The sequence below is a fragment of the Triticum aestivum genome, chromosome 4D (assembly GCF_018294505.1).
Source record: "Triticum aestivum cultivar Chinese Spring chromosome 4D, IWGSC CS RefSeq v2.1, whole genome shotgun sequence".
NCBI classification, from domain to species: domain Eukaryota; kingdom Viridiplantae; phylum Streptophyta; class Magnoliopsida; order Poales; family Poaceae; genus Triticum; species Triticum aestivum.
The window spans coordinates 100515491-100538937 of NC_057805.1; the positions used below are offsets into that span (position 1 = coordinate 100515491).

Here is a 23447-nt window from a genome sequence, read left to right on the forward strand (position 1 = left end):
TTTCAGAGTGAAGTTGAAGATCGTCGTGACAAGAGGACAAAATGTCTGTGATATGATCATAGAGATGAATATCTGAGTTACGAGTTTGGCACACAATTACGACATTGTGGAAATTGTTTCACAACTAATACCGCCTGGAACACCATAGTGTGATGGTGTGTCCGAACATCATAACTGCACCCTAAGGATATGGTGCATACCATGATGTCTCTTATCAAATTACACTATCGTTTATGGGTTAGGCATTAGAGACAATCGCATTCACTTTAAATAGGGCACCACGCAATTCCGTTGAGACGACACCGTATGAACTATGGTTGAGAGAAACCTAAGCTGTCGTTTCTTAAAAGTTTGGGGCTGCGACGCTTATGTGAAAAAGTTTCACGCTGATAAGCTCGAACCCAAAGCGGATAAATGCATCTTCATAGAATACCCAAAACAGTTGGGTAAACCTCCTATTTCAGAAGCAAAAGTGATTGTTTCTAGAAACGGGTCCTTTCTCGAGGAAAAGTTTCTCTCGAAAGAATTGAGTGGGAGGATGGTGGAGACTTGATGAGGTTATTGAACCATGACTTCAACTAGTGTGTAGCAGGGCACAGGAAGTTGTTCCTGTGGCACCTACACCAATTGAAGTGGAAGCTTATGATAGTGATCATGAAACTTCGGATCAAGTCACTACCAAACCTCGTAGGTCGACAAGGATGCGTACTACTTCAGAGTGGTACATAATCCTGTCTTGGAAGTCATGTTACTAGACAACAATGAGCCTATGAGCTATGGAGAAGCGATGGTGGGCCCGGATTCCGATGAATGGCTCGAGGCCATAAAATCCGAGAGAGGATCCATAGACTTTGGAAGAACTACTTGATGGTCGTAAGGCTGTTGGGTGCAGATGGATTTTAAAGGGAAAACGGACAATGATGGTAAGTATCACCATTAAGAAAGCTCGACTTGTCGTTAAGATGTTTTCCAACAAGTTCAAGGAGTTGTCTACGATGAGACTTTCTCACTCGTAGCGATGCTAAGAGTCTGTTGGAATTATATTAGCAGTTACTGCATTATTTATGAAATCTTGCAGATAGGATGTCAAAGCATTGTTTCCTCGACGATCTTCTTGAGGAAAGGTTGTATGTGATACAACCAGAAGGTTTTGTCAATCCTGAAAGATGCTAACAAGTATGCAAAGCTCCAGCAATCCTTCTAAGGACTGGAGTAAGCATCTCGGAGTTGGAATGTACGCTTTGATGAGATGATCAAAGATTTTGGGTTTTTACAAAGTTTATGAGAAACTTGTAATTCCAAAGAAGTGAGTGGGAGCACTATAGAATTTTTGATGAGTATATGTTGTTAACATATTGTTGATCAGAAATGATGTAGAATTTCTGGAAAGCATACAGGGTTATTTGAAAAGTGTTTTTCAATGGAAAACCTGGATTAAGCTACTTGAACATTGAGCATCAAGATCTATAAGGATAGATCAAAAAACGCTTAATAGTACTTTCAAATGAATACATACCGTGACAAGATTTTGAAGGAGTTCAAAATAGATCAGCAAAGAAGGAGTTCTTGGCTGTGTTACAAGGTGTGAGTATTGAGTAAGACTCAAGACCTGACCACGGCAGAAGAGAGAGAAAGGACGAAGGTCGTCCCCTATGCTTTAGACGTAGGCTCTACCGTGTGCTATGCTGTGTACCGCACCTGAAGTGTGCCTTGCCATGAGTCAGTCAAGGGGTACAAGAGTGATCCAGGAATGGATCACATGACAGCGGTCGAACTTATCCTTAGTAACTAGTGTACTAAGGAATTTTCTCGATTATGGAGGTGGTAAAAGAGTTCGTCGTAAAGGGTTACGTCGATGCAAACTTTGACACTAATCCGGATGACTCTGAGTAGTAAACCAGATTCGTATAGTAGATCAGTTATTTGGAATAGCTCCAAGTAGCGCGTGGTAGCCGCATCTACAAGATGACATAGAGATTTGTAAAGTACACACGGATCTAAAAGGTTCAGACCCGTTGACTAATAACCTCTCTCACAAGCGAGATATGAACTAACCCCATGGGTGTTGGATTCGTTACAATCACATAGTGATGTGAACTAGATTATTGACTCTAGTGCAAGTGGGAGACTGTTGGAAATATGCCCTAGAGGCAATAATAAAATGGTTATTATTGTATTTCCTTGTTCATGATAATTTTCTATCGTTCATGCTATAATTGTATTAACTGGAAACCGTAATACATGTGTGAATACACAGACCACGACATGTCCCTAGTAAGCCTCTAGTTCACTAGCTCGTTGATCAATAGATGGTTATGGTTTCCTGACCATGGACATTGGATGTCATTGATAACGGGATCACATCATTAGGAGAATGATGTGATGGACAAGACCCAATCCTAAGCATAGCACAAGATCGTGTAGTTCGTTTGCTAAGAGCTTTTCTAATGTCAAGTATCATTTCCTTAGACCATGAGATTGTGCAACTCAAGGATACCGTAGGAATGCTTTGGGTGTACCAAACGTCACAACGTAACTGGGTGGCTATAAAGGTACACTACAGGTATCTCCGAAAGTGTCTGTTGGGTTGGTACAAATCGAGACTGGGATTTGTCACTCCGTATGACGGAGAGGTATCTCTGGGCCCACTCGGTAATGCATCATCATAATGATCTCAATGTGACTAAGTAGTTAGTCACGGGATCATACATTACGGAACGAGTAAAGTGACTTGCCGGTAACGAGATTGAACGAGGTATTGGGATACCGGCGATCGAATCTCGGGCAAGTAACATACCGATTGACAAAGGGAATTGTATACGGGATTGATTGAATCCCCGACATCGTGGTTCATCCGATGAGATCATCGTGGAACATGTGGGAGCCAACATGGGTATCCAGATCCCGCTGTTGGTTATTGGCCGGAGAACGTCTCGGTCATGTCTGCATGGTTCCCGAACCCGTAGGGTCTACACACTTAAGGTTCGATGATGCTAGGGTTATAGGAAATAGATATACGTGGTTACCGAATGTTGTTCAGAATCCCGGATGAGATCCTGGACGTCACGAGGAGTTCCGGAATGGTCCGAAGGTAAAGAATAATATATAGGAAGTGAGGTTTTGGCCACCGGAAGAGTTTCGGGCGTCACCGATAATGTACCGGGACCACCGGAGGGTTCCGGGGGTCCACCGGGAGGGGCCACCAGCCCCGGAGGCTTGCATGGGCCAAGAGTGGGAAGGGACCAGCCCCTGAGTGGGCTGGTGCGCCTCCCACCAGGGCCCAAGGCGCAGCTTGGAGGGGAAAGGGGGAAACCCTAGGCGTAGATGGGCCTAAGGCCCACCCTAGGGCGCGCCCCCCTCTCTCCCCCTCTTGGCCGCCCCCCCTCCATCCCATCTAGGGCTGCCGCCCCCCTAGGGGTGGGAACCCTAGAGGGGGCGCACCCTCCTCCCCTCCTCCTATAAATAGTGGGGTTTTTGGGGCTGCAGAAGACACGAGTCTCCCTCTCTCTTGGCGCAGCCCTACCTCTCTCCCTCCTCATCTCTCGCAGTGCTTAGCGAAGCCCTGCTGGAGTGCCACGCTCCTCCATCACCACCATGCCGTTGTGCTGCTGCTGGACGGAGTCTTCCCCAACCTCTCCCTCTCTCCTTGCTGGATCAAGGCACGGGGGACGTCACCGGGCTGCATGTGTGTTGAACGCGGAGGCACCGTTGTTCGGTGCTTAGATCGGATTCGGCCGCGATCTGAATCGCTTCGTGTACGACTCCACCGACCGCGTTCTTGCAACGCTTCCGCATCGCGATCTTCAAGGGTACAAAGATGCACTCCCCTCTCTCTCGTTGCTAGTTAATCCATAGATTGATCTTGGTGATGCGTAGAAAATTTTGAATTTCTGCTACGTTCCCCAACAGTCGCCTTGCGGGGCGACGTTCTTCACGTAGAAGTACGACTTCTGCCAGCGCTTCACCGACTGGATCAGCGTGATGACGGGGAAGGGGTTGTCGGCTACCGGCCTCCGCATCGCGATGAAGGCGCCGCTCTGAGCCGGCACGCCCTGCATGCGGGTGCCGAGCTTGGTTTGGAAGAATTCCCCCCAGAGCTCGAGGGTGGGGAGAACGCCAAGAAAGTCTTCGCACAGAGTGACGAATGCGGACAGCAGCACCACCGTGTTCGGAGTGAGGTGGTGCGGCTGGAGTTGATAGAACTCAAGAAAGGAACGGAAGAAGGCACTCGCCGGCAGGCCGAGGCCGCGCAGGAAGTGCGAGCGGAAGATTACCCGCTCGCCTTCCTCCGGCGCCAGCGTGATCTCCTTCTCCGGCGCGAGACGGACCCGCACCTGGTCCTTGCCGGGCAACCGCCGCGTCTTGCAGAGGAAGTCGATGTGGTCCATATGGACGTTGGAGCCGTCCCAGTCCCCGCCGTACTGCATGATGGCGAGAAGCTGGCGAGAAAGGGTGCGGCGGCGGAGAGAGCACGGCCCCGCGGCGGCGAAGCTGCGGGGTGGTGCGAAGTTTGGTGGGACGATGCGGCGGCGAGACGCTGCTGCGATGAAAAGGAGAAGGAAGAAGATGGCGGAGAGGAGAGGAGCGTGCGAGCGTCTGCCGCTTCCCCTCCCCCCCCTACTTATAGCCTCGTGCGGCGAAGCAGAGGAGGCGAGGCGTGGGGAGGAACGTGGGATTAACCGCGCCCACTCCCCCACGTCCCGCGATTATTGCGCCCTAACGGCGTGCGGAAACCGCCGCCGGAAGGCGTGCAGACAGCTTTGGGCCACAGAGAATCTGCGCCTGGGCCTAGGCGTAGGAGTGGTGGGCCCCTGGCCTGCGGCGACGTCCTGTCGCGCGCGTGGGTTGGCAGGCTTTTTTTAGCCGGAGGATGCCACGTGGTTCGTGGGCGGCAAGCGGCCGGCCCGCAGCCCGGCGCGCGTGCCAACAGACTCCCGCCTTCCGACTTTAGAAATTTCGCCAAGACGGCGCGCCCAACCGAAGCCGGCTCCCAGCTGCTGGCTCGTCAAGATAAGAAGCTGACCGAGCTTCTCGACCTCCTCTCAGCCTCGAAGCCCAACCAGCTTCGGGGACTACTGTCGGAGTAAATGGCCACGGGTAGCCTAACCGACTCCCCCTGGCTCTTCAAAAAATTATCAGGCCATTCGAGCCTTCAAGTATCCAGAGCATGGGGCCGCCTTCCTCTGGCCGGCTATCCCCAGGGCCGACTACCAGAAGGCGACCCGGCCTCAGAAACCTTCCCAAGGAAAGCTACGAGATGGCCGACTCCAGGAAGCCGGCCCCAAGAGGACCGACTCCCAGAAGCCGGCCATGAAGAGGGCCGACTCCCAGAAGCCGGCCAAGACTGCACCCACCAAGACTGCATCCACATAACGGTGATAAGACGGGGCGTGGCCGCAGTACAGCCCACTACCCCCGAATCCCGAAACAGGCATGGCCACAGGGCGCCGCACGGGCCAGCCATCTCCCGTCCGGCGCGACACTGTAGCCATGTTGACCTCGATGTCACCCACGACAGGCGCCAGTACTGCCCGCGGGCGATGGACCCCTTTAGCCAAAGAGACGCTCGAAGGCGGCCCGGCCTCCCCTAGTCGGCCGGGGGCGTAGCCGACTCCCAATAGCCGGCTACCTCCCTCCCTCGAAACATGTGCCTCATTAAGGAGACAAGACAAGGTGACGCTACAGTGAGAGCCCGCAAGACGGCGGCACTGTAGCCACGCTTACCTCGACAAAGCCCTCGTCATCAGAGGCGAGGCAACAGTAACCAGCCGCCGACAAGGCCCCCAAGCGGTGGGGTCGGCCTGTCGGCCAAGAGGCCGGCAGCTGGCGGGACCCACCAGTCGGCGGGCCCCAATGACCGGCGGAGAAGCGGGGAGCACAGACACTGACGGCTGGGACCCGCGCCCAGCCGGATTACCATTGTACCCCTGGGGGTAGGCCTATATAAACCCCCCGGGACACCCATGCAAAGGGTTGATCTCATAGAGTTTCACACACCACATAGAGAGAAAAGGAGAGCCGGCCATGCCCTTCTTCTTCCCCTAGCCAAACAGCTCAAGAAGCACTTGTAGCTACTTGTATTGATCTAGTGATCATGCGGAGACCCCGCAGAGCAGGACTAGGGGTGTTATCTCCACGGAGAGCTCCGAACCTGGGTAAGATCCGCCGACGTGCATGTCTTCACCTTATTCCGTTTTCAGACACCGATAATGTTTTACTGGCTCCCACAATGATAAACCATCCCTTGGGATATGTCGCACAACCATAGCAGACTCACATTCGATAGACGTCCCTGTCAGACTTTTTCCCAATTCCACGCTGCAACATCCACTGTGTGTGTGTGTTTGCCAGCGACAAAGTTGCTAGGAAGACCCGGCGAGTCTTTCTTCGGTCCACACGAGCCTTTATCCCCTTCCTTGCTTTTCTCACCCGCGTCCCACCGAAGCACCGGCGGAAATTCTCCTCTCGTCGCCTTCGCCTTCGCCGTCGTCGTCTCTCTTCCGCTCTACTTGCCTCGGCTGTTCTCACAGTCTACTTCAGGTCCTTCTTGCTGCCGGAGAAAAAGTTGAGGATCTGCGAGATGGGTTCTGCTCGCCCCGGAATTCTCGGCGCATCGTAGAACCCGCGGGCGTTCTTGGGCCGCCACCAGTCCTGAAATGGAGGAAGAGGGCGCCCCGGCGCTGCGCGTGATCCGGAGCTCCATCGACGCGCTGGGGCGAGGGTTCGATGCCACCCACGACACCAGGCTGCTCTACTGCAAGGGGTCTCGCCTCGTCGACGTCGACGATGGCGAGCTGAGCTCCAGGGATCTGGTCATGCCTGACGGGCTGACTGTCCCCGGTGTGCCCAAGGATGTCGACTGCTCCGGTGAGAGTGGGGTTGGTGTACCGGAGACCGCTGGCCCGTGCGCCTTCCACGAGGTGCCGACGACTGACACTGTTCATTGTGTTTTGTCTCTGAATTTGGTCGTTTGTCTTTTGTTAATTCATCGCTAGCTGCTTGATTAACTGCATGCTGTTTCTAAACTGTTCTTCGTATCCTGGTAGTGTCAGGACATAACCGGATGCACGCACATGCTATGTAGGAGTACAACTGTACAAGCTGTGCCAATTCCAGTTTTGAACTACCGCATACTTGTTTCATAGCTTTCAGCTGAGCGGCTGACCCGACGCTACTGACGGATAAGCCAAGGTTAATAGTTGGTCTAATTCCGCGATAAAAGAGCTTTGTTTCCAAACAGATTTGTCCATCTGTAATGGAGATCACATTGGTGGGGATATAGGCCGATACATCTCCAGCTTGTGTTTCAATCACGGGTAACGCAGTGGAGCTACCTGCACCTGTCTGGTCTGATCATTTAGCGGCTCAGCTCTTTCTAACCGACGGGAATGTAAATAGAAAAAATCTCCAAAACCTGTAGATTCGCATGAAGTTCCGTTAGTAGTTTAGGTCGGGATGAAGTACCTTTGTCCTCTGCAAAGATCATAAGATCCGATGGAGTTGGATTGATTTCTCACATCTACTAGATCAGAGATCAGAGTCAGGGTAGCTCGTAAGTGAGCCTAAGTAAGCAGTGTGGTTCGAGCGGATCAGTCACTGCTGAGTTCTGCTTTCCTCACAGAGTTGGTTTTAGCTGGAACCACGCTCTTGCCTTCTTCTTGTGTCCCTTGATTATTGATCTGACAAGTTAGGTTAGAGAATACTGGTGCCTTTTGATCCACCCTTAGGTTTTAAAAACAAGACAGACCTTCATGAAGATCTTATATTTTTGAATAAGATGGACATTTCCACATTAAGGTGAAATTACATATGAGGAAAATAATCCTGGACTAGGAAAGCTGCCCTTGTGTGGTAGAACGAGGTCTTCCACCGGGCGGTCAGCCAAGTACTGAAGCCCCTATCTTGATATAGAATAGAAGTGAGTTCACACTAAAAATAGAAGATGCCCTATGATTTTTTAGCCCTGCTATCAATCACTTCGGTTAAGGGATCGAAATATTATGATCTGAAATAGAGATTTGAGATGTTCTAACTTTTTAATGAATCGGGTGTATATAGACACGTTTTATTGTGCTTGTTCACTCATTTCAGTCTGTATTTAGTTCATATTGAAATATCCAAAACATCTTATATTTGTGAACGGAGGAAGTAATACTTTAGTACACATATTTCTTTGAGGCTGTTTACTTCTAATTGCCTCATCGGCACTTGTTTGATTATAAATTACTATTAATTGTGGCACTAACAAATTGTTTTTGGTCTGACATCAACTCAGTTAATTATCATCTTGCTTCATGCGGTCTTCAGTCTCACGCGTTCTGTTTTACTTTTGTTTCCGAGGGACTGTAGATGGCTGGGTATTTCAGCAAAAAAGCCCAGCTTGCAGGAGATATACCTCTTGGAAGCTTTAATTCAGCATATAGCTTTACTGGATCCAAGAGATTTGATGCCATGGCTACCAAAAGTCTCGGGATGGAAGGCAAGACCATTCCTTTATATAAGGTCCAACTTGTGCGACAGCCTTTGTCAGTGGTAGAGGAAGTTAAGCATGCAGTGCCTCACTCATGGGAACCATCATCTCTCGCAAGGTAAACAAACACATGCAGGTTGCTCTAAAAAAAGGAAGGCCCTTAACAGTGTTTTGTGATATAGCTCACCACTGATGCCCAATGGCAGGTCCTTAACAGTGTTGAGCTTTTAACAGGTTCATCCAGAATTACGGAACGCATGTCATAACATCCATTACCATTGGCGGGAAGGATTTGATTTACATCAAGCAGCATCCGTCATCATCACTTTCCGTAGTGGAAATTAAAAATTATATACACGATCTTGGACATCAGAGGTTTACTGAAAATGAAATCCATACAGGCTCAGGCCCTATAAGATCAATGAATAAGGTTTGGTTTTCTTTAGTTAGATTCATCCACATTATAAGTTAAATCTTATTGTACTTCAGTTATGATTTTGGGTCAGGAAAGAGAAAATCTTGGGTTCAACAGCCAAGGAGTATATCCACAACCTCCAAGTACACCATATATTGCTGCAAAAGAGGCAAGTACATGCCACCCTAATTAATATTCCCATGCTGCATTTTCTTTATGTTTTGATAATGCTGATTGTGAATGATCTTTTGTTAAGTCTCTCTCAATAAAGTACAAAGGGGTGCTTATCTGATATCAGAGTTTGAGCTAGCACATAATGCCTGACTTCCTCTGGTTATACAATGTCCTGTAGGAGTTTAATTTTTGTTTGATCAAAATCCTCACAATCAGCCATTGAAATTGTGAATATCCTTTTGATATTTGATAAATACAAATTGCCAGCAGTTCACTCGGTATCATGGTATGTGGATTTAGTAATAACGTGTCCCTTGCACTCCACTATTGCACTATGTACCCAGTCATCATCAATATGCTGTTACCATTGTTTTGTAGCTACTTGACTGTAAACCATTACAGTTCACATGTAGATTGGATTCCCTTCATATAATTTTTGCTAGATGAACTTCCAGAAAGCAGATGCTTTATTTTCTAGGCTAAATTGGCTCCAGGACACTGTGCTTGGTAAGCATTTTCTGAAATGCACTGCATGACTGAATGTGTTGATGTGCACTGCAATTTTATGGTCATTTTCTAGAACAAACTATGCCTGCAAATCTCTGTCTAGTATTTCCTAGTACTCCCTCTGTTTCTAAATACAAGACATTTAGAGATTCCAATACGGACTACATACGGATGTATATAGACGTATTTTAGAGTGTAGATTCACTCATTTTGCTCTGTATGTAGTCCGTATTGGAATCTCTAAAAAGGCTTATATTTAGAAACAGAGGGGGTACATGAGTGAACAAACCAGTTGACCTTGCCAGTCATTTCTTTCCGTGTATCATTATTTTATCCCTTAAGTAATGTTGTGCGACAAACTGAAACTCTTGAACCTTCCAACGAATTATCCTGCAGGATGTCACTGTGATTTTCAGAAGGAGAGGAGGAGATGATTTAGTTCAAAGTCATTCTGAGTGGGCAAGAACTGTTAACTCAGCGCCTGATGTTATACATATGACCCTTTTCCCTATAACGACTCTGTTGGAAGCAGCCATCCCTGGAAAAGACCATCTCATCCGGGCGATCAACCTTTATCTAGAATGTAAACATTACCTTCATATATATTTATGTTTTGAGTGAGTATCTTCACAAAATATTGTTTAGATGTCCTGCTTGCATGCATGAACTTTCCATAGAAATTCTATGGGGATAATAGAAATCTCTATTCAAGAACAATAAAATATGTATAACAAATGATGGTCCATCGACTGCATATTTGTATATCTGGACCAATCCGCCATTCTTTTGATCCAAAAGTTTGCTATTGTAATGAAGCTATAGAATGTTTGCAAAATCAGGAGCGTTGTTGTTATATTTTGTTTAAATTTAATTATTCTCTAGAAATAATGATATTTTGATGCGATCATTAACCATTTCTTTTCTTAGATAAACCTCCAATTGAGGAGCTGCGTTACTTCCTAGAGTTCCAGCTTCCCAGAGTTTGGGCACCAATTCGTGATGAGCACCCTCTCCATCAAAGGAAAGAACCTGTGTGCCCATCCTTGCAGTTCAGCTTGATGGGGAAAAAGCTGTACATCAGCCAAGAACAGGTACTTGGCTAGCACTGTGATCTCTATTGACTTCATCAGAAGCTTATTGATGCATGCATGCCATTGTTATCTTAGTCAATTAGACATCAAATTAACAAGTGAGTAACAAATATACTATTACGATAAACTTTGTCCTTTGTGCCAATATTGCTTTAGTATCGAGCTTACTTTTTCTATAATAACTTTACTAGGTAGTCATACCTTCCGATACAACCGTATCTTTGGAAATTTATCCACCAGAAAATACAGTGTATTATTGCCTGAATTCCAGTGGCTAATATAACTAATCTCTATGCAACTCTGCTGTAATTAGAGAAGATGGTTAATGGACACATAAAAGTAAGTGCTCTCTCTCTCTCTCCATGCATGAACATTGTAATGTTCGAGAGACAACGCCGTTTTACAATTTTAATTTGTGCCTATACATAGAGGACAACCAAACGACACAAGTGGAACTGGAATTACCAGAAGTCACCTTCAATCAATTTGTCGAGCAGCTCGGATCCTTGCATCCTCTGTCCAGTGCTCTCTCTCCATGGATTTGTTGCAGGACCTGAAAGGCGTTATGTGTTTTATGAGTGATTTAGAATGTTGCTGACCAAGTTTACGTACATGCCCCAAAGTTGTGGTCATGAGTCATGCCATCTCCATTAAATATGAAACATTATGTCAACAAACCACCAGCTAAAAACTGGTACACGTATCTGCATACTAGTCTCCAGACCATTGCAATACCTGCACAACTTCTCCCACAGTGCCCCTTTAGGCATCGGTCACGTATCATATCATGTCATATCTTTTCAGGTGTCAGTGGGTCGCAAGCCAATAACTGGCCTAAGGTTATGCTTGGAAGGTGCTAAGCAGAACAGGCTATGCATCCAACTGCAGCATCTAGCATCTCTTCCAAAGATCCTCAAGCCTTACTGGGATGCACACATCACGATCGGTGCGGCAAAATGGCAGGGGCCAGAGGAGCAGGACAGCCGCTGGTTCGAGCCTGTGAAGTGGAATAGCTTCTCCCACGTCAGCACAGCTCCAGTTGAGCACTACGAGGTGCTCATCGGGGATGCCTCCGGCGTGTACATTGTCACCGGAGCACAGCTCGGGGTGTGGGACTTCGGTTTGAAGAACGTCCTGTACATGAAGCTTCTCTACTCGAGGGTCCCCGGTTGCACCACCCGGAGATCGCTCTGGGATCACAGCCCTGCCGCCGCCAGCAGCCATCCGACGGTTGGTCCTTCTAACATCACGTATCTGGACCCGGGGGGTTCTGGCGCAGGCTCGAGCGATGCAGGGAAGTTTATGAAGATCGTGGACAGGTCGGAGCTGTGCAAAGGCCCCGACGACATGCCGGGGCACTGGCTGGTGACCGGCGGGAAGCTTGGCGTTGAAAAGGGGAGGATTGTTCTGAGAGTGAAGTATTCCTTGCTGAATTACTGACAGCGTTATCTGTGTTGTTGAAAACTTCGGAGTGCAGCATATGGTGTTGTAAGTGCAGCTGCAGTTGTGATTCCCTTTTCTTGTTTTGGTAGTCAAGTGATAGATTTATCTGGTACGTAGCTGTTTGCAGCCGATCGCTGTTCCTATAGTTTTTACAAAGATTTTTCTCCATGCAACGGAACAATTTTGGTGGAGTTCTTCGCGGTGTTTGTACAGGGCTTCAGTCTTGTAAAGTGCATACTTGTCATTCAAGATCGACACTCTTTCCCTTTCCCGTCCCCTTTAAACTCTATGTGACTGATGTATTTCGGTTATGAAAGTAATGGAAAGGGGATTAGCCTGGTTCAATTTTTTTTTTACCAGAGCGTCGTCTCTCGTGAAAAGAATAATCTGGCTCGGGTGTCTGCGAGGAAAGTGACCTGCCCCTACTGAAGAATCTGACCCAGATGATCTCACGCTCATTGAGCGCAGGCAGCGTCAAGCTGCGAAAGCAAAGGATTCTGCCTCTGCCGTATCCAGCAAAAATCCTCGAATTCATCCTGATCTGAGCAAGGTGCGAATGGATGCGTGATCTGAGCAAGCCTCATGATGAATTAGACATTCCGCCTGCCCTCGGCATATGATAAGTTCAAATATTGGCGGGAAAAAGAGAAGAACAAGCAGGTGATGAAATTGAAAAGGCTTATTCGCAAAACTAGAGAGCGCCTGGAGGGCAATACTCACAAGATGACTTTAGAATCAATTCGCACCAAGGAGCATGAGATTGGCATCATGCAAGAACAACTCGATGCCGGGGTCGCTGGCTGCGGTGGAACTCGCCAGAGGCTGAATTCTAACACAATGAGGATCTGCAAAGACTACAATCGTAGGATGCCGAAACCAGTCGCAGCCCCCTCCTCATAGAAGAAAATTTCTTCCCCAGCGAAGAAATCTACTCTTTCTACACCGAAGAAAGTGCCATATCCAGTGAAGAAAATGACACTATCTTACGCTTCTCTGCCAAAGAAAACCAACCGCTGAAACAATGGCGAAGAAAGGGAAGGCCTCTCTGTTAAGTGCATCTAGTGTCTCCTTTATGATTTTGGAGTATTGATCACAAAAATGGTTAGATGACTAATGTGTTTGTGAATGTACACATGTAGAAGTCCCTCAAAATTTGGTTTAACCAATAAATGTGACCCCTAAAAATGTGATGAAACACTAAAAAATTCGGGGCGCGCATTTGAAAAATTAGCCGAAGAACTAGATCGTGAAGATCTAGTATTTTTTATAGTTCTCTTTATTCTTCACTTAAGTCATAGGTCAATCCGTATTGTCAAGTGGGGTCGAGGTGATACGAAGACAATATTTATGAAGTGTGCTTAATCCAAACCAATTTCTTTGATTTAAGACTTTGGAAATCTCTTCGAGCGTAGTATCTTTTTCCTTGGTGTCCGAGATGATATTCTTCATGATGCTTCAGTCAAATTCCTCGTTGAAGAGTTAGGAAACCAGTTGTTTGGTTCTCCTACCGTGAGGAATTTGAGAGTTCAAATTTTCAGTCGTTGCCTCGCCGGCGATAGCCGGTTGGCGGGCCGGTCGCGTCCAATGGTCATGTCGGCCCACGGGTTGCGACTCTGGCTATAAATAGCCATCTCTCTTCACCATTGGTTCGTTGGCTGCTCCTTGTGAATTTTATGCAAGTGTCTCTTGAGCAATCAAACCTCTCCAAGAAATTCAGTGTATCCTAAGTGAGGAAAACCTAGTGCCTAATAGACAAAGTGATTGAGTATCATTGAAGAATCTGTTCGAGTGAACTAAATACTTGTTACTCTTGAATAATGTGATCTTTCAGATGGCTAAGCGTCAGTTCAAAGCATCCCACAGTCATTGTGGATTGCCGATGAACAAGTATGTGAATGTTTGGAGATCTACCTTGAAGATCTACCATAAGTGATTGGCGAGGTCTAAGTGATCTTAGCTCAAGGAGAATAGGGTGAAGACATGGTCTACTGAGTTAAACATCAGTCTCTCCAACCAGACGTAGAGTTGTCACAACAATTTGAACTGGTGCAACAAATCGAATGTCTTCACCAAAACGCTAGTTCCATATTCTTCACTTTTGTTTCATTTTGAGTAATTTGCAAGTTCTAAAGAATCTGATACTTCCCCTCTCTGAAGACTTTCACCGAATACTTATCTATTCCGCTGCATTTTCTTGCGCCTTGTTTTACATTCGGTGTCCTTGTGATGAAATGTACATGTATTGTGTTAGGCTAGTTTACCTATTCTATTTCATCACTTACATGATTTCCTCTGCCCTGAAGACTTTGATGGCATGCTTTGTTTAGTTTTCTCTAGTTGGTTTATGTTCAGTTTAGCTCGTTGTTCTTTGAAGAAATAGCTTCTTTCAAATAATTTCTTAAAAATCTCCAATTCACCCGCCCAGGTCGATCAAACATTCTCACACTCTGGAAATTCTGAGAGGCTGCTGAAAGTAAAAAGTTCTGCACCCCAGGACAATGTGCCAGTCTTCATCACTCCTTTGTCATCTGCTATAGCTGCACAAGACAAGCTTTCTAAAAATCCTACCAGTGAGGTTGTTCCATATGGAACATTTCTAGAAGAAAAGGACATGTTATCTGGTGACACGGAAATCGTCATGACTGACAACTTTGTGGTATCATTGCCACCTGCTACCATCCGAGAGGGCAGCGAAGAAATTGATATAGATGGAGATGTGACGCCACCATACTATGATGACTACTAGAATCCCAACATCCTCTATCTCCAATTCTTCAAGATGCGCCTCTTCTAGTCTGACCAAAATCACCATTTGATCCTCTACGAAGACTTTGCCATGTGCATTGTTGTCTAGCTACTTCACTCAAAAGCATCCATGAAGAATTTGAACCTGCATGTCCCACTTGTGAAGTGCAAGTGAATCTAATGTCAGCGCTTGAATTTCCCAACTTTCACAGTTGTGCTCCTGGCGAGCACCCCAGGTTCGTCGAAGATGACTTTCACGCACATCTACGAGATTCTTCCTTGGCAGAAATTTCTATGATTCCATGCGTATGCGAAGTGCTCACTTCTGGAGACCAACACAAAGGTTGTACTATGATATCATGCTCATCAACCAGAACCGGTTATTTCCTTACCAACACAATCAACCTAAGGAAATGGAGATATTGCCATGCTTTGAGCCAGTACTTCAATCTCTTCAATTCGTTGGCCTACTCCAATTTTTCACAGGTGTGTAGGATTGCAGTGAAGAAATTATACTCCAGTTTAATGCCACTCTCCACATATGCAATCATAAAGACACAACCACTTGGGTTCTTGACTGGATGGCTGGTAATACTCATTTCCAAGCACCAGTTGTTGAATTACTTCGTCACACTAGTTTGCATTGTCCAGCTCCTAGTTATGGTAATCTATACAAGGAGAAAATGTTCCCACACACGAGAAAAGGGATTCTCCTGTGCACGTGACCTCCCGTGCATGCATCTGCCATTGGCTTAGTTGGAGATCCGAGAGCATGCAGACTAGCCTTACCCATATAGATGTAGTATTTATCATTCCTGCACAAATATAACAGTGTATTATTGCAGAACATCAATCACTTTATGTCATGCCGCCATGCAAAGGACACATGCATGGATCAATTTTCTCTCTTCCTGCTCACAGTACAATGTCTCACAAATCCATAGACTTTATTTCATCTTAGAAAATTTAAATCACTCATATCTTTCAAATTATAAATTCGTTTTTGAAACTTTTTATACATTTGGACTCCTTGCGTCAAGACCTTTAGAATAAGATCAATCTTGGATACATTTCAAACACGTTTAAATTATAATATTTCACATTCCATATGTGAAACAAACCTATTTCACTAGACAAATAAAAATCTATCTATTTCAATTGAAAGATCTGTAACCAACATATTGAAGCAAATATGCCCTAGAGGCAATAATAAAGTTGTTATTTTATATTTCCTTATTCATGATAAATGTTTATTATTCATGCTAGAATTGTATTGATCAGAAACCTAAATACATGTGTGAATACATAGACATACACTGTGTCCCTAGTGAGCCTCTACTTGACTAGCTCGTTGATCAAAGATGGTTAAGGTTTCCTAACCATGGACATGAGTTGTCATTTGATAACGGGATCACATCATTAGGAGAATGATGTGATGGACAAGACCCATCCGTTAGCTTAGCATATTGATCGTTCAGTTTTATTGCTATTGCTTTCTTCATGTCAAATACATATTCCCTCAACTATGAGATTATGCAACTCCCGGATACCGGAGGAATGCCTTGTGTGCTATCAAACGTCACAACGTAACTGGGTAATTATAAAGATGCTCTACAGGTATCTCCGAAGATGTTTGTTGAGTTGGCATAGATCAAGATTATGATTTGTCACACCGAGTATCGGAGAGGTATCTCTGGGCCCTCTCGGTAATGCACATCATAAGAAGCCTTGCAAGCAAAGTGACTAATGAGTTAGTTACAGAATGATGTATTACTGAACGAGTAAAGAGACTTGCCGATAATGAGATTGAACTAGGTATGAAGATACCGACGATCGAATCTCGGGCAAGTAACATACTGATGGACAAAGGGGATAACGCATATTGTCATAACGGTTCGACTGGTAAAGATCTTCGTAGAATATGTAGGAGCCAATATGAGCATCCAGGTTCCTCTATTGGTTATTGACTGGAGAAGTGTCTCGGTCATGTCTCCATAGTTCTCGAACCGTAGGGTCCGCACGCTTAACATTCTATGACGATTTAGTATTGTATGAGTTATGTGATTTGGTGACTGTCGGTGTCAAAACCGGCCGATCTCGGGTAGGGGGTCCCGAACTATGTGTCTGTGGATTGAAGGTAATAGGAGGGAGGGGACACGATGTTTACCCAGGTTTGGGCCCTCTTAATGGAGGAAATACCCTACTTCCTGCTTAATTGACTATGATGAGTATATGGGTTACAAGAGTTGATCTACCTCGAGATCGTAATGGCTAAACCCTAGATGTCTAGCCTGTATGATTGTGATTGCCTCTACGGACTAAACTCTCCGGTTTATATAGACACCGGAGAGGGCCAGGGTTGTACAAAGTCAGTTTACAGAGAAAGGAAACTATACGACTATCAGCCAAGCTTGCTATCCACGCCAAGGAGAGCCCCATCCGAACATGGGGAAAGGCCTTCTGTCTTGTACCTTCACGGCCTATTAGCTCGGCCCACGTCACATAGCCCGACCATCCGAGGACCCCTTTATCCAGGACTCCCTCAGTAGCCCCCGAAATTTCCTTCAATGACGATGTAGTATCTGGCTTTATGTCTTCGGCTTTGCAAGGCGGGTTCTCCATTGTACTTCGGAGTGATGATAGTTCGGCTGCCCATTAAATACCGCTTCTTCGCTGTCGTCGCCTCGGCTTCCACGTATCAAATGAATGTGAACAGTCTCAGTGTTTTTACAAATAACCCCTCGACCAGGCGGGAAAGGCGCTTATATAAAGAGATTGGATCTCAGCACCCATTCCCCACCACGCGGAAATCCTTAGAGCTTGCCATAGGAAATCACCCAAACATGGCCAGCGCTCCTAGCTCCTCCTCACGCCCCAACGGCCCTCAAAAAGGCGACTGGGAAAGTTGTTCGGTATCCCATGCCCATCTGAGCAAACTTCAGACGCAGGGGTACCTTCCTCCCGCGGATCTAGTCTCCGCCCGGGATGGATTAACTTCCATCGACAGCGAAGCCTTGATAGAGAATTTCCCCAATCCTTCTAAAGAGGGGCGCGTGTGCTTTGTTTCCTTCCTCTTTAGAGGCGTAGGATTTCCTATTCATCCTTTCCTCAGAGGTCTACTGGAGTATTACGGCCTTCAACTGCACAATCTGACGCCGGGCTCCATCCTGCATATCGCAGGCTTCGTTGCTCTTTGCGAGCTGTTCCTGGGCTGCGAGGCCCATTTCGAGCTATGGCGGAAATTTTTTTGCCTCGTCCCTCGCTCCCAAAAGGGATCTATATTCGAGGTGGGCGGCCCCGAAGTATGGCGCATAGACGGGACTGGATACCTGTCCGGCACTCCGAAGAAGGCATCCGAAGAGTGGCCCTCGGAGTGGTTTTATATTGAAGACATCATTCTTCCAGACCTAATCCGTCGCGGTCTTCCCGAATTCTCCAGCGCTCCTTTAAAGAAGCGCGCCAGCTGGCGTCCCCGAAGCCTCGAAGAAGAAGATAGTGCGGAGGTTTCGAGACTAGCAAGCAAGATCAGAGTACTTGCCAACTCCGGGTTGTCTATAATTGAGGTAATGTCAATTTCCATAACCCGATGCGTTCAACCGCTCCAATCTAGAGGTCTCCCCATGTGGAATTATAATGGGGAGGACGATGCGTCCCGTTGTCTGCGCAAAGGTCTGGATAATTTTGCCACCCTGGCCGCCATCTTAGCCGATATGTACAAAGGGGAGAAGGAAGACTTCGCTCGTTTAACATGTCGGGAAGGATTTTCCATGTACAACCCCATCCCCTGGGTGAGTTTTTCAATTATTGGCTTTACTCAACCTTTCTCCAGAGTCTATGCTAGTTGAATTTAATCCGGCTGCCTTTTGACAGGAATGGAGAAAGATCGTCGAGGGGATCTACAGCCCCGCTCCGCAGCCAGAGGACCATATTCGGGACTTAGATCCCGGATATGAAGAAGATCCGGACATATTTATAGAGCTTAAGCAGGGAGTTTTTTTATCAGGCAAGCTATGACGACATGGAAGAGGCGTTCAATGCCCTCAGCTCAGCGGATGCATATATCCGAGCTGCTCGGGATGGACTTGCCGGAGCCACTCACCAACTTTCAAAAGACATGCGGGTAAAAACTTAGTGTGGATTCAATAACCATATGCCAGTAGCCCCCGAGACTTGAAGAAGTTGACCCAACTGATTTAAGGGTCGCTTAATGTTATCAGGTACTCACGGTGAAAAATAACACGCTGTCTCAGGAGCTTGAAGAATGTCAGACCAAGCTAGCTGTTGCCACCGCCGAACTAGAAGATTTGAAGAAATCCCAGATGGCTTTGGATGGTAAGCACAATAGTGTCCGGAAAATACGATCCTGTGCTGACAAGGAATTTTGAATATTCATTGTTCTATTTACGGCAGCAGGATCGGCAGATCAGTTGGAGGAGAGGCTAAAGGCCGTTCAGGCGGACAAGCAACATGCCGAAGGGCAAGAAGCTGCTGGTCAACGTGTATTAACACGGACCACTAATGAGAAGAACAAACTACAGGATGCCAACATCAAGCATGCCGAGGATCTAAAGGGCATAAGAGCCCAACTGTCGGATGCTTTGAAGGAGAACCGAAAGCTGAAAGGCGGCATATTTAGTATGTCCCTGAACCTTACCTTCATAAGATCCCTTGATGGAGAATTTTTACGAGATTTGTTCCTGTAGGTTTTGTTGGGGAACGTAGTAATTTCAAAAATGTTCCTATGCACACGCAAGATCATGGTGATGCATAGCAACGAGAGGGGAGAGTGTCGTCTACGTACCCTTGTAGATCGTAAGCAAAAGCGTTATAACAACGCGGTTGATGTAGTCGTACGTCTTCACGATCGACCGATCCTCAGCACCGAACGTACGGCACCTCCGCGTTCAGCACACGTTCAGCTCGGTGACGTCCCGCGAACTCACGATCCAATAGAGCTTCCGGGAAGAGCTTCATCAGCACGACGGCGTGGTGACGGTGATGATGATGCTACCAATGCAGGGCTTCGCCTAAGCACCGCTACGATATGACCGAGGTGGATTATGGTGGAGGGGGGCACCGCACACGGCTGGGAGAGATCAATGATCAACTTGTGTGTTCTAGGGTGCACCTGCCCCCGTATATAAAGGAGCAAGGGGGAGGCTGGCCGGCCCTGTAGGGCGCTCTAGGAGGAGGAGTCCTCCTCCTATTAGGAGTAGGACTCCCCTATTTCCTACTCCTACTAGGAGGGGGAAAGGAAGGGGGAGAAGGAGAAGGAAAGGGGAGCGCCGCCCCCTTTCTCCTAGTCCAATTCGGACTAGAGGGGGAGGGGGCGCGCGGCCTTCCCTGGCCGGCCCCTCTCTCTCTCTCCACTAGGGCCCAACAAGGCCCATTAACCCCCGGGGGGTTCCGGTAACCCCTCCGGCACTCCGGTAAAATCCCGATTTTACCCGGAACTTTTCCGATGTCCAAATGTAGGCTTCCAATATATCAGTCTTTATGTCTCAACCATTTCGAGACTCCTCGTGATGTCCATGATCATATTCGAGACTCCGAACTACCTTCGGTACATCAAAACATATAAACTCATAATACCGATCGTCACAGAACTTTAAGCGTGCGGACCCTACGGGTTCGAGAACTATGTAGACATGACCGAGACACGTCTCCGGTCAATAACTAATAGCGGAACCTGGATGCTCATATTGTTTCCCACATATTCTACGAAGATCTTTATCGATCAAACCGCATAACGACATACTTTGTTCCCTTTGTCATCGGTATGTTACTTGCCCGAGATTCGATCGTTGGTATCTCAATACCTAGCTCAATCTCGTTACCGGCAAGTCTCTTTACTCATTCCGTAATGCATCATCCCGCAACTAACTCATTAGTCACATTGCTTGCAAGGCTTATAGTGATGTGCATTACCGAGAGGGCCCAGAGATACCTCTCCGACAATCGGAGTGACAAATCCTAATCTCGATCTATGCCAACTCAACAAGTACCATCAGAGACACCTGTAGAGCACCTTTATAATCACCCAGTTACGTTGTGACGTTTGGTAGCACACAAAGTGTTCCTCCGGTAATCGGGAGTTGCATAACCTCATAGTCATAGGAACATGTATAAGTCATGAAGAAAGCAATAGCAGTAAACTAAACGATCAAGTGCTAAGCTAACGGAATGGGTCAAGTCAATCACATCATTCTCCTAATGATGTGATCCCGTTAGTCAAATGACAACTCATGTCTATGGTTAGGAAACTCAACCATCTTTGATCAACGAGCTAGTCAAGTAGAGGCATACTAGTGACACTATGTTTGTCTATGTATTCACACATGTATTATGTTTCCAGTTAATACAATTCTAGCATGAATAATAAACATTTATCATGATATGAGGAAATAAATAATAACTTTATTATTGCCTCTAGGGCATATTTCCTTCAGTCTCCCACTTGCACTAGAGTCAATAATCTAGTTCACATCACCATGTGATTTAACATGAATAGTTCACATCACCATGTGATTAACACCCATAGTTCACATCGCCATGTGACCAACACTCAAAGGGTTTACTAGAGTCAGTAATCTAGTTCACATCGCCATGTGATTAAGACTCAAAGAGTACTAAGGTGTGATCATGTTTTGCTTGTGAGGGAAGTTTAGTCAACGGGTCTGCCATATTCAGATCCGTATGTATTTTGCAAATTTCTAAGTCAACAATGCTCTACACGGAGCTACTCTAGCTAATTGCTCCCACTTTTAATATGTATCCAGATTGAGACTTAGAGTCATCTGGATCAGTGTCAAAACTTGCATCGACGTAGCCCTTTACGACGAACCTTTTGTCGCCTCCATATCGAGAAACATATCCTTATTCCACTAAGGATAATTTTGACCGCTGTCCAGTGATCTACTCCTAGATCACTATTGTACTGTGACAGCCTGATTTTTGGCCCTTTCTTTTTCTTTTGTTTTTCTGAGGTTTTTGCTTGAGTTTTCTTTTTCCGTGGCTTTGTGGTCTGGAAAGTGAAGAAGATGAACTCTTCTTTGTTTCCAGAGTGGCTTGTCATTCCCAAATCCTTCCCTAGACCCTGTCATTTTCATCCTAGCCCAAATCGCAATATTCTTTTTATTGGGAATATTCCTCTTCTATTAAAGGAATAACTCAAATTGCCCTAGGTTGTGAAGCAACCTTTACTTCCATCACTCCTAAAATTCCCAAATAATTCTCATAAATTGTTTGGGTAATATCTCTCTCAAATATGGCAAAATATTTCATTTGTCATGTTTATCATCATGCTCAAATAATTCATTTCCTATTCTGCCCTAAATGGCACATTGTGAAGCAAGTGCTATTTTCCTTTTCCCAATTTACCTCAAACTCCTTGGACACCTTTTCCTGTCCATATCATTGCCACATGCCAAAATGCAACCTCATTTGCCTAGTAATTATTTAATTATGATTTTCCAAAGTTTCTATCCAGAAAGAAGCTTTGTGAAGGAGGTGCAAGCTAGGCATATCCAAATGAGTTGCCATTTTGCATGATCCCTCATATCATCATATCATAGCCCTCCACAAAAGTAGAGCTCATGTCATGCCTCCATGTGAGCTCATATTCAATTCTTTGATTCTGTCCAAAATTTCAGTTTGTGAAGCAAGTATATTTTATCTTGCTCCATTATGGCTGCCAATTTTTCTAGGCCTTCTATTATCCATATAACTTACCTCCACCCATTTTGGGCATGGTTAATCAAGCCATTATTGCTCTAGAATTTTTGCAAGTTTCTGTCCAGAATGAAGCTTTGTGAAGCAAGTGCCACTTTGGTATTTCCAAATGGCATGAAATCTTTACAGCAGCTTCATACCATCATATAACCCCTCTATGCCAAACTTCAGCTCACAGAGATCAAGTATGTGAGTGCATCATCCAAATCTTGATTCTGGACCATATTTGGCAGTTGCAAAGCAACTCTGTTAAATCTTGATCCAAACCCCTCCATAGTTACCAGGATGTAAGTCCTTCTTTACCTCAACCTCGTAGACAACTCCATTTGACCCAATCCCTCTCCTGTGGATCACCAGTGGTCATCAAAGTTTACTGCCGTAAACTTCAGGTGTTAACTGCCATTTAACCGTGTCACTTTTAACCAAACTACCACCGCAGTTGCAACCTCCCCAGGAAGGACTCCACCCCAGACATCGTTTGGCATCGCTTGTGGCACTGTGTGCACCAGTGCGCGCGATGACCACCGCTTTGGCATGCAGTGTGCGCGGTCAGAACGTCGTTTGTGCTCGAGCCCCTCCTCCTCTCGTCAGCTTCGCGCTCTTGAGCATGTCTCACCGTTTTACCACGTCGTCGCCGTCCTCCTGGAGCCTTCTTCCCCTCCGTCAGCCCCTCCGTCAGCTCTCGTCGCCGTGCGCCCACGGACGCACTGTGGCCGACCGAGGCTTTAATGGCGTTCGGCCGCTTCTCCTCTGCACCCTCGGCCCCCCTCACCCTGTGCGCTTCTGTAGCTCGTCCGTTGCCTCCCTCGTCGCCTTCCCGTGCTCACCCGTGCTCGCTGCGTGTCGCCAGAGCCTCGGGCGGACGTGCCCG

At 46.5% G+C, this 23447-nt stretch overlaps 1 protein-coding gene across 1 annotated transcript; it reads left to right on the top strand.

The window, feature by feature from the left end:
• Window positions 1-6355: 6355 nt before the first annotated feature.
• On the top strand, window positions 6356-12456 carry LOC123096488 (MACPF domain-containing protein CAD1). Its single transcript, XM_044518229.1, has 7 exons — window positions 6356-6920; window positions 8350-8588; window positions 8705-8900; window positions 8977-9054; window positions 9963-10149; window positions 10494-10657; window positions 11462-12456. The coding sequence occupies exons 1-7, from the start codon at window positions 6657-6659 to the stop codon at window positions 12095-12097; spliced, it is 1764 nt and encodes a 587-aa protein (XP_044374164.1). The 5' UTR covers window positions 6356-6656; the 3' UTR covers window positions 12098-12456.
• Window positions 12457-23447: the final 10991 nt, after the last annotated feature.

Excerpts from the sequence above, each read along its gene's own strand:
- LOC123096488 (XM_044518229.1), top strand. The coding sequence starts at position 6,657 with ATGGAGGAAGAGGGCGCCCCGGCGCTGCGCGTGATCCGGAGCTCCATC. Across the intron at positions 6,921-8,349 it reads GCCCGTGCGCCTTCCACGAG|ATGGCTGGGTATTTCAGCAA; the intron begins GTGCCGACGACT and ends GAGGGACTGTAG. Across the intron at positions 9,055-9,962 it reads CATATATTGCTGCAAAAGAG|GATGTCACTGTGATTTTCAG; the intron begins GCAAGTACATGC and ends ATTATCCTGCAG.